General features: G+C 38.4%; 1 protein-coding gene across 1 annotated transcript in view; it reads right to left on the bottom strand.

Moving 5' to 3' along the window:
• TSPAN2 (tetraspanin 2) overlaps nucleotides 1–12,629 on the bottom strand; it is a 182,812-nt gene that overhangs the window by 57,546 nt on the left and 112,637 nt on the right. The window contains exons 3-4 of the mRNA XM_063444313.1: nucleotides 1,221–1,318; nucleotides 35–109 (exon numbers count right to left, since the gene is read on the bottom strand). Coding sequence (XP_063300383.1) covers nucleotides 35–109; nucleotides 1,221–1,318 — 173 coding nt within the window. The remainder of the gene's footprint in view (nucleotides 1–34; nucleotides 110–1,220; nucleotides 1,319–12,629) is intronic.

The raw sequence follows: 12,629 nt of genomic DNA, 5'->3' as shown, positions 1-12,629 counted from the left end.
AATATTTCTAAAAAAATAACAGAATTAATCTTACCTTAGCTTTACCTAAAAATGCAAATACTCCAGTGGTTACTTCTGCAGCAAATATGACAAGTAAGCAGGCAAAAAACTAAGAGAGAAAAGAAAGAATGATTTGAAAACTACAGAAAGTAAAAAAAAAAAGTCAGAATTTGTTTAATTAGAAATAATAATAATAATAGATAACAATAATGAAATGAAACATTAATGAATATATTCAAAACAACAACTTTTTATTCTAAATGTAATTCACAAGCTTTGCAGGGAAATATATAATAAAATAAAAGGGATAATGAAGTGTGCATTTAAAATGGGACATTAGTTAATTTCTCTCTTTGGGGAGAATCCAAGATATCTTTGAATGGCTTTGATGAACACATGGGATAAGCTCAATAAAGCTATAGGAAGAAATGAGATATCAATCACTTCCTGGTTAGGTAAGAGTTCACTTAAAGGACACTGCAGGCACCCAGACCACTTCAGCTCATTGAAGTGGTCTGGGTGCAAACTCCCATCACCCTTAACCCTGAGCATGTAATATTGCAGTTTTTATAAACTAAAATAATTACCTGCTAGGGTTAACTCCTCATCTAGTGGTTGTGTACCAAATTTTAGTGTTTCTATACAATTTACCAACATTTTCACCAATTTCACCAATTTACCATTTACTTTAAAAATACATAATGTTCTCAAGGATAACAAGTAAAATAGTGTTGCCTTAAATTTAATTATACTGTGATATTAAAAGATATTTTCTTAAAATCGTGAAAAAAAGCTGCACTATAAAATGTGAACAAAAGCTCGAACCACATACATAAACAATAAAGTGCGCTTTGTCTTTAAGACTTATCTGATATTAAAGTGTAAATATATACACCATAAAATAATCAGTGAAACAAACACATTGACACTTTTTTCACTGATTATTTTATAGTGTATATATTTACACTTTAATATAAGATATATAAGATAAGTCTTAAAGACACAGCTCACTTTATTGTCTGATGTATCTTTAAAAATACATGCAATGCGAACTGATTGAAAATTCAATAATGGTGGTGTATTGAAAACCAAACGTCAACATTTTTAGGCCACAATTGCTGTATTGTATATAAAAATCCAATTCACTGTTTTTTCCGACTAAGATGAAATGGAAGCATGCATTTAGTTTTGTTTTGTTTTTTGTAATAGATTTTCCTTACCGCTCCAAGCAAACACTGAGATTCACGTGCTGCTCCACAGCATCCAAAGAAGCCAATTATCATCATCAGAGCCCCAGCTCCTATTAGAATGTATACACCTGTAGGACAAGAAAAAGATAATTTGTTACACAATAGCTTATTTTTAAATTCACCTGTCAACAAAACCTGAACAGCAAAATTGTACAAAATATTACTGTTTGTAATGTATACTCCTGATACATTGCCAGATATTCCAAAAATAAATTAAACCTGTGACAAACTTCTCTTTTTCTGTGAGTTTGCCATGAGTTTTTGGAGGGGCCTGTTTGCCAGCCTCCTACCCCGTGATTATGGGCCCTGCAATATTCCTTGCCAAATACACTTTAAAAGGTTCCATTCAGGTAATGTAAGTACTTTTGTACTCCACAAAGAGAGACCGACCACTGGCCCTAATTCCCTGGAACTGTTTTGGGCATGAAGCCATGATTGCAGCCGGTCAAAAAGAGACTTCCATGAAACTTTTGAACCCATGCTCTGATCTTGGTGATTTTTTGGATATGTTGTTCACCCAGATCAGGGATCATTTTTGGGGGTATGTTATGTTTTGGGGTACTTTCTGAACTTTGTGAAAATGAGGTTTTTCTGCCTATGATAATTGAGTTACTTACAGGACTTTACTCAATTTTCTCCCAACAAGAGGGGAGGGATTGTGTGCTGTACATGGGCGTGTCACAGACTGTATGTTTGTTCTGATTGGTTTATGTCCTTTGTGTTCCTGTGCCCCAACAGGTCCAGGGGGTGTTCCTCTGGCCCGGAGAACTGTATAAAAGCCAACCTAAACCATTAAAGATCAGAACATCTTGCACCTTCATGAAGTTTCGGCTCATGTTTGGGGGATTGGAGAACTACACTCTGGGGGATTGCTATTCCCCTGAGTATAATCACTAAGCTCTTGTAAGAGCTTGTTCCTGCTACGCTCTCTGGACTAAGAGAGGTCTACACACTGGAAGTTGGATCCTGGTCATAGGTCCAGGGTGGGTATGAGACGGTGAGATCCCAACCAAGCTGTGGCGGTTCGTGGGGTTTGCAGTAGTTATGGTGTTCCAGCGCAGTGCTTATAGTACTCGCAAGTATTAGAAAGCAGCGATTGACGGAGGTACCAGGTCAGGATGCAAGGCGGTCACAAAACCCAACTGTAATCATCCTTGGAAACTAAGCTAAGCAGCTGTGTCCAGTGCATTTCAAGGAGGGGTGGGGGGGAGGGGTCACCTAAAAAGCAACTGACCCTTAGCCCTTGAGCACCAATTCTACCAATTCAAACCTATATGATCTTAAAATTGCAGTTACGTTTAGGAGAATTACAGTCAAGTGGTTAAGAGTCAGAGTGCACTTTCTTAAAGAATACAAGTATATTCAAAGTTTAGCTCAGAGTTAAAGAAACTCTGGCACCCCGATAACTACTTGAGCTCATTTAATAGAGCAGAACTACAGAACCCTGGCCAATTCACTGAGTGACATCCCCAGACACTGAGTGTCTTTGAAAATTCTTCCAAGTCCTGAGAAGGTGACAGTTCCACTTTAAGGTTAAATGGTGCTTCTTGCCACTATATAAATTTAAATGAACTTACTATTTTTATGTTTATGAGGGTGTTGCTTTAGTATTTGCCCAATGCTAACTAAAAATATTTCATATGATTTCAGCAGCTGTTCATTTACACAGTTGTCCGTGTGACATAGTAAGGCAATTATTTCCAAGGGATGCCCTAGTATTTACTGCAATGTTTGCAACCTACTCAGGCCAAATACTGTACGTTGTGTCTGAAACAGAATTCTATTTTTACCTTTCGTGGGTAGGGGATTTACTGTTGCCCGCAGTGGCGTCTGTAGTATTTCAGTATCAACTTACAAACTGTATATTTGTCACAAAACGCCTCCAATGTAAAATATGAAGTCATGTGTTTTGGTCAAACGACTTTCCCTGCTATATGACTTAACTCTTGCTTGCCACAATGATGTTATATTATAAAGTCCCTATAATGTCAAATTACTGTATTTAAAAAAAAAATAAGGCAACTGTGAGTTTGATAATGGACTTCTGCTGTCACATGGACCCCTTTTTCTAACATCTGTTTCTTGTTTTCTCATTATGCGTTGCTCCTTAGTCATTAAAAATGAAAAATATAAATGACTCAAAAAGAGTAAACATACTTAAAGGGACACTATAGTCACCTGAACAACTTTAGCTTAATGAAGCAGTTTTGGTGTATAGAACATGCCCCTGCAGCCTCACTGCTCAATCCTCTGCCATTTAGGAGTTAAATCCCTTTGTTTATGAACCCTAGTCACACCTCCCTGCATGTGACTTGCACAGCCTTCCATAAACACTTCCTGTAAAGAGAGCCCTATTTAGGCTTTCTTTATTGCAAGTTCTATTTAATTACGATTTTCTTATCCCCTGCTATGTTAATAGCTTGCTAGACCCTGCAAGAGCCTCCTGTATGTGATTAAAGTTCAATTTAGAGATTGAGAAACAATTATTTAAGGTAAATTACATCTGTTTGAAAGTGAAATCAGTTTTTTTTTTTTCATGCAGGCTCTGTCAATCATAGCCAGGGGAGGTGTGGCTAGGGCTGCATAAACAGAAACAAAGTGATTTAACTCCTAAATGACAGTGAATTGAGCAGTGAAATTGCAGGGGAATGATCTATACACTAAAACTGCTTTATTTAGCTAAAGTAATTTAGGTGACTTTAGTTTTCCTTTAAAAAAGTAAATATAAAAAAAATGAAAAAGTGAAAAGAAGAATTATGTTTATCTGTCATTATTGGACTTGTAGCTAAATATACTCTATAACTTTGTTTTAAAACATGTTTTTTACATGTTAATAAAGTGGATATGGTGCCCAGAGTCCCCGTTTAACAATAAAATGTCCAGCCTAAACTGCACGACAATTGCGCAAGCATTTGCTTTCAGCCTACCACAGGCAGCCCATAGCGAGTCATGTTTAGAAAATTTGCGTACAATTTTTAAGCATTACTTGCTATGGGCTGACGCTCTCATCTGACACTTCCCGTCTGTTAATTATCAGTGTGTTATTTATTTTTAGTATTTGCTTATACTGAGTATTATCTGGTTTGTGTGTAAACTATTTTATGTTCCCATGATAATATTATGCTGCCCCTAACATCAGTAATAGTACCCCATATCCACTTTTCCTATTTCCTGATTTACACACAGCTGATGGTGGCCATCTTGGTTTACATGAAAACAGTTTGTCCCATATTGATATCTAATTTTTGGTTCAGAAAGACACTTGGGTATAAAACACTTTTACATGGTGGTCTGTTAGGCTTGACATCTTGTAAGACTTATAAGATTCGCCTGTTGTTGATATATGTTGATATATATATATATATATATCCCTTGTTATATATATATATATATAAAAGGTGAGAATCAGGAGCACTCGCTTGGATTTTTCAAAAGTGAATAAAGTGTTTAATCACAACTTCAGCATCAACGTTTCGACCCTTCAGGGTCTTTATCAAGATAGTGATAATGCACATAAAATACAAATATATACAAAATAGTAGTTGATTAACTTACCCCACCTGTGTGAAGTGATTCCCGAAGTAAAACTAGCCGGTCGGAGTGTGTGTATAGAAATGAGAACGTCTGCATCATGACGTTCATACGTGCGTGCGTGATGACGTGCATGCGTGCGTGATGACGTGCGTGCGGTAAAACGTGCCCCCCCCCGCGTGATGACATCACCACGGGTAATGTACAACGTAACTATGGTAACCACACGATCCCCGTGTAGCTAACCATTTCAAGGAGGAACAAACTATTGAAAACCTATACATAGTTAGTGAGGGAGAGAGATATATAAGCATGTAAGAGCCACAACATAAACTGAAGCCAGATATTGTACCTGAGGCATGCAAACCGAAAAGAGTGTGGACATAGAGTGAATGTGTGCGATGTATTAAGCACAATATATGGAGAGTAAGTCCTCAGATAATTAGACATAAACCAGAGTAAAATCATACAATACAAAGAATAGCAACAAGACCAAATAGGATATATGTGTAAATATAAGTGTAAGATGAGTGTGAGAAATCTGGATAAGATGTATGTGTAAATATGAGAGTAAAATCTGATGTATGTGAAACATGAATAGGATAAACACTACACTAAGAGTGAGAAAATGTGTATAAAAGCGAAAGAAAGAAGAAGAAGAAAGACAAGAGAGAAACAGAAAAGAATAAAAAGATAAAAAATAAAAATACACCAATCCACACAAAAAAATCAGTGAATGCAAAATGACAACATAGGACAACGCAAAAATGTATGCATCCCCAGACTAAATAATCCGTAGCTATAACCACATGGTCAACCTCACTATAAGCCTCATCTATATAAACAACCGGGGAGATCATGTTAACCCCCTGTCACTAAAATAGGGGATAACCCATATTAACAAAGTAACATGTCATATATCTCTATTGTTGACCCTCACTACCCTCCTACACCTACATACAAATAGGAAAGAAGGAAAAAACAAAATTACAAATAAAAATAAATATACTACAAACCAGGACATGGCCGATAGAGATATGTACAAAAAAATATACAAAAACATACGTCCTAATCATTAACGTATAGCAAGCCACGAGCCAGCTCCCACTGGCCCTGGCGATAAACTCATCTAAATCTGGACAACAAACCAATACCTCATAGCGATAAGCTCTAAATCAATAGATCTAAATCTAAACTGGAGAGAACAATGAAAATCTAGATAACCTAGCGAGTTTCTAAAAATGAAGAAAATGAGATATATTCATTAAGTCCCCTGGGTTGTAGGGTGTCCAATTGCTTAATCCAGAAGGTCTCTTTCTGGAGCAGTAATTTAGATCGGTCACCACCTCTCATAAGGGTTGGTATCACATCGATGGCAATAAATTTCAAGGTGGGTAGTCTGTGATTGAATTCCAAGAAGTGCTTGGCCACCGGTTTGTCTGTTCTCCCATCTCTGTAGGCTGTCATAATTGATGACCGATGCCCCCTGATTCTATCTCGAAGCGTAAGATCCGTCTTACCCACGTAACATAATCCACATGGGCACGAGATGAGATATATCACGTGGTCTGTCAGGCAAGAGATATAGTGCTTGATCTTATATCTAGTACCAGAGTACTTATATTCTAGTAGTAGAAGTCAGATTTTCTCTTGGTAAGTCCGTCTTCATCAATAGATCCTTGAGACTTTTATTCCTGCTATAAGCAATTCTAGGGGGATTGGAGAAGATGGTACTCAGAGAGTTGTCAGCGGATAGAATTTCCCAACGTTTTTTAATACTTCGTGAGATATTAACGCTAGCCGAATTAAATGTCATCGGGATTGTGATTTGTGGAACATTGTGTCGGGTAGTACCTTTATCATAGATCTCTCGGGCCCGTTTAAGGGCTTGCTCCAACGTATCCTTGTAATATCCCCTTTCCAGGAATGCTCTTTACATCATCTCAAGTTGTATGTCACAATTTGTGCTATCAGAATTGTTCCTCAGTACCCTGAGGAATTGGGAGATGGGTAAAGACTTCTTTAGTGCATGAGGGTGAAAGCTAGTGGAGTGTAATAATGTGTTACGGTCAGATGGTTTCTTATACAGGCTGAAGCCAATTTTGTTATGACATTTGTACACCTCCACGTCCAAAAATTGTATCTTATCAGTACTCCAGTTGAGTGTGAGTTCCACAGGGGATTCATCGTTATTGATCACGTCAATCATGGACTGTAGTTCTTCCACTGCTCCAGACCAAATAATAAAAATATCGTCCACAAACCTATGGTACGAAATAATATGTGCACCAAACATATCCACAATCTTGTTACGTTCAAAAATATACATGTAACAGTTGGCGTAGGATGGAGCTATGGCCGATCCCATCGCAGTTCCCCAAAGTTGTATATAGAAATTCTTTTCAAATCTGAAATAATTATGAAATAATAGGAACTCCAAACATTCCATCAAAAATTCTATGGGGGGGCCATGGTAACAGTTGCTCTCGCATAGCCAGGTACGTAGTGCTGCCATCCCTGCGTCATGTGGGATAATCGTAAACAGACTTTTCACGTCTATAGTGGCAAATATTACTGATGAATCGGGTAAAGTAAGATCTTTGATCTTCATCAAGAAATCCTGGGTATTTTGTATATATTTGTATTTTATGTGCATTATCACTATCTTGATAAAGACCCTGAAGGGTCGAAACGTTGATGCTGAAGTTGTGATTAAACACTTTATTCACTTTTGAAAAATCCAAGCGAGTGCTCCTGATTCTCACCTTTTATCTATTGGCCTGGAGGCACCCTGGTAATATACATTGTATGTACTCTCTTTTGGGGTTGAGTGCCAGAGTCTGGTCTGATATATTGTAAGTGTGTTTGCCACACACTCTCTGTTAGCACCACCATACTATCTACATATATTATTTTACTACCATCAAGCTTGGGGATTGATTCCTGCTGATCTTTGATCAAGTATTCTTTCATGGAGGATTTTTTACTTAGGGCTGGGGCCCTAGTGGACACGGCCGAGATACTACAAATCTCAGAAGCGGAGGCAGAGAATATTCTGTGGCCGAAAGGCACTGATGAATTACAACATGTGGATTCTATCAGAGATGTATACAATGAACTGATTAAGTTAAAAAGGCGAGAAGTAGATTTGGATCTGCATGGGATATTTATCTCGGATTATTATAGATCCAAGAGGATTCCCAGAGGATTTAGGGTGCGCAATGCACCTACCATTGGTAGACAGAATCCTGAATTCAGCCGCAAATGGGCCAGTATAGCCAACAAGTGTGCTTTAGACTGGATGATTATCACAGTGGAGGAGGTTAAGAATGAATTGGTGGTAGTCAAAGAGTCTATCAACAAGGTGGAAACTTCTAATACATCATTAATAACGGCATCAGCTTCTGCACAACAGATGATCAAACTCCAGGATGAGATTATGCGATATAGAAACGATTTGATCAAATTTAAGAAGCAAAAACTTGCAAAGGTTGATCACGATTACACGCATCATCAAGTATATCACTGGTTGAGTGGGGGAGAGAGACGGAGACCGCAATTTCCACGGCAGAAAATTAGGATTAGGAAACCACAATTCATGTCCATCGATACTAGCTCTGCAGAATCAATGTCTGAAACGGAGGGCGCAGATACGAGGAAACGATCTGGAACCCAAACGAGATATGATTCCCCCCAACATTTTTTAGGTGTGGGACAACACTCCAACGACCCACCATCATCAATACTGGCAGAAAGAGCAAACACAAATACAGACCCATCAGGAGGGGACAGAGGGGCAGGATCTATAAAACTCAGATCCAAACCACCAATAAAGAAGAAATAAACCCTGTATTCAACCTATCAACTAAACAGTTAACAAGGGATCATGTCAATATACTTTCTAAGGGATTGACATTTGTACCATTTTCCAGACCAGACAAGTTCGCATTGGATGTGGAATTATTTAAGATGAATCATACTCTCAATTTGAATGTTGCACGGGACCAATGGGGTAATAAAGAAAAACATCTATTTAAATTGAAGAACACATGGGAACCGAAAACCATTCAGGCCTCCATCAAGACGTTTGGACAATTAATTCGCCATGACGTAGACCAGACTCTCCTCCAACATAAACCTAAGGGAGAAAACATGACTGTTGGGGAGAAAATAGCATTGCAGGATCTGAAGAAAGATCATACTATTACTATCAGGCCAGCGGATAAAGGAGGTGCCATAGTCATCCAAAATTACACGGATTACAGAGCTGAAATTCTGAACCAATTAAGTGACAGTGTTACATACCAAATGATCACCTTTGACCCTACCACCTCTTTTTTGAAGAAATTACGAATATTGGTTGAACAAGGCATGACTTCAGGATGGATTGATGAATATACGGCGGCATATCTGGTAAATGAACACCCTAAAATCCCGGTATTATACACATTAACGAAGGTACATAAGAACCCCAATACACCTCCGGGCAGACCCATCGTATCGACAAGAGGGGGTCTATTAGAACCCTTGGCCAAATTTGTGGATTACCATTGTAAAACCAGCATTGAGACCATACCTACATCCTTGAAAGACACCCAGGATTTCTTGATGAAGATCAAAGATCTAACTTTACCCGATTCATCAGTAATATTTGCCACTATAGACGTGAAAAGTCTGTTTACGATTATCCCACATGACGCAGGGATGGCAGCACTACGTACCTGGCTATGCGAGAGCAACTGTTACCATGGCCCCCCCATAGAATTTTTGATGGAATGTTTGGAGTTCCTATTATTTCATAATTATTTCAGATTTGAAAAGAATTTCTATATACAACTTCGGGGAACTGCGATGGGATCGGCCATAGCTCCATCCTACGCCAACTGTTACATGTATATTTTTGAACGTAACAAGATTGTGGATATGTTTGGTGCACATATTATTTCGTACCATAGGTTTGTGGACGATATTTTTATTATTTGGTCTGGAGCAGTGGAAGAACTACAGTCCATGATTGACGTGATCAATAACGATAAATCCCCTGTGGAACTCACACTCAACTGGAGTACTGATAAGATACAATTTTTGGACGTGGAGGTGTACAAATGTCATAACAAAATTGGCTTCAGCCTGTATAAGAAACCATCTGACCGTAACACATTATTACACTCCACTAGCTTTCACCCTCATGCACTAAAGAAGTCTTTACCCATCTCCCAATTCCTCAGGGTACTGAGGAACAATTCTGATAGCACAAATTGTGACATACAACTTGAGATGATGCAAAGAGCATTCCTGGAAAGGGGATATTACAAGGATACGTTGGAGCAAGCCCTTAAACGGGCCCGAGAGATCTATGATAAAGGTACTACCCGACACAATGTTCCACAAATCACGATCCCGATGACATTTAATTCGGCTAGCGTTAATATCTCACGAAGTATTAAAAAACGTTGGGAAATTCTATCCGCTGACAACTCTCTGAGTACCATCTTCTCCAATCCCCCTAGAATTGCTTATAGCAGGAATAAAAGTCTCAAGGATCTATTGATGAAGACGGACTTACCAAGAGAAAATCTGACTTCTACTAAACCCACTAAGATGGGGTGTTTCAGATGCACGGGATGTGTCACGTGTGGACACATGTTACCTGGCTCAACGTTTGCACATCCACACTCTGGTACTAGATATAAGATCAAGCACTATATCTCTTGCCTGACAGACCACGTGATATATCTCATCTCGTGCCCATGTGGATTATGTTACGTGGGTAAGACGGATCTTACGCTTCGAGATAGAATCAGGGGGCATCGGTCATCAATTATGACAGCCTACAGAGATGGGAGAACAGACAAACCGGTGGCCAAGCACTTCTTGGAATTCAATCACAGACTACCCACCTTGAAATTTATTGCCATCGATGTGATACCAACCCTTATGAGAGGTGGTGACCGATCTAAATTACTGCTCCAGAAAGAGACCTTCTGGATTAAGCAATTGGACACCCTACAACCCAGGGGACTTAATGAATATATCTCATTTTCTTCATTTTTAGAAACTCGCTAGGTTATCTAGATTTTCATTGTTCTCTCCTGTGTAGATTTAGATCTATTGATTTAGAGCTTATCGCTATGAGGTATTGGTTTGTAGTCCAGATTTAGATGAGTTTATCGTCAGGGCCAGTGGGAGCTGGCTTGTGGCTTGCTATACGTTAATGATTAGGACGTATGTTTTTGTATATTTTTTTGTACATATCTCTATCGGCCATGTCCTGGTTTGTAGTATATTTATTTTTATTTTTATTTGTAATTTTGTTTTTTCCTTCTTTCCTATTTGTATGTAGGTGTAGGAGGGTAGTGAGGGTCAACAATAGAGATATATGACATGTTACTTTGTTAATATGGGTTATCCCCTATTTTAGTGACAGGGGGTTAGCATGATCTCCCGGTTGTTTATATAAATGAGGCTTATAGTGAGGTTGACCATGTGGTTATAGCTACGGATTATTTAGTCTGGGGATGCATACATTTTTGCGTTGTCCTATGTTGTCATTTTGCATTCACTGATTTTTTTGTGTGGATTGGTGTATTTTTATTTTTTATCTTTTTATTCTTTTCTGTTTCTCTCTTGTCTTTCTTCTTCTTCTTTCTTTCGCTTTTATACACATTTTCTCACTCTTAGTGTAGTGTTTATCCTATTCATGTTTCACATACATCAGATTTTACTCTCATATTTACACATACATCTTATCCAGATTTCTCACACTCATCTTACACTTATATTTACACATATATCCTATTTGGTCTTGTTGCTATTCTTTGTATTGTATGATTTTACTCTGGTTTATGTCTCATTATCTGAGGACTTACTCTCCATATATTGTGCTTAATACATCGCACACATTCACTCTATGTCCACACTCTTTTCGGTTTGCATGCCTCAGGTACAATATCTGGCTTCAGTTTATGTTGTGGCTCTTACATGCTTATATATCTCTCTCCCTCACTAACTATGTATAGGTTTTCAATAGTTTGTTCCTCCTTGAAATGGTTAGCTACACGGGGATCGTGTGGTTACCATAGTTACGTTGTACATTACCCGTGGTGATGTCATCACGCGGGGGGGGCACGTTTTACCGCACGCACGTCATCACGCACGCACGTATGAACGTCATGATGCGGACGTTCTCATTTCTATACACACACTCCGACCGGCTAGTTTTACTTCCGGAATCACTTCACACAGGTGGGGTAAGTTAATCAACTACTATTTTGTATATATTTGTATTTTATGTGCATTATCACTATCTTGATAAAGACCCTGAAGGGTCGAAACGTTGATGCTGAAGTTGTGATTAAACACTTTATTTACTTTTGAAAAATCCAAGCGAGTGCTCCTGATTCTCACCTTTTATCTATTGGCCTGGAGGCACCCTGGTAATATACATTGTATGTACTCTCTTTTGGGGTTGAGTGCCAGAGTCTGGTCTGATATATATATATATATATATATATATATATCTGTATATTTATATATATACACATTTTTATCTTCAGCTTGTCCAGTTTTTTCACATTTACTTCAGTTTTATTTTCTAAGGGAGCCAAAATGAAGTGTTACAAGGCTGAAATGGTCCTAAAGGCTCGGGGCTGGCCAAGAAGCCTTTCAATGGGTGTGCCTGTCTCTTTTCTGAGATTCACAATATGGTCGTTGCTTGAGACTTTGGGAGGTATGAGTGAGAGTAACAATAATAAGAAGCAGCTATTTCAGCTACTACCACTGTCAGAGGACAGAGAAGAATTGATAAAAAATGGCAACAACAGCTGCTCCTCTAGAGTGCAACCACGT

The sequence above is a fragment of the Pelobates fuscus genome, chromosome 1 (assembly GCF_036172605.1).
Source record: "Pelobates fuscus isolate aPelFus1 chromosome 1, aPelFus1.pri, whole genome shotgun sequence".
NCBI classification, from domain to species: Eukaryota; Metazoa; Chordata; class Amphibia; order Anura; family Pelobatidae; genus Pelobates; species Pelobates fuscus.
Note: the sequence above shows the minus strand (reverse complement) of the source record. Positions and strands in the feature narration are given on the sequence as shown.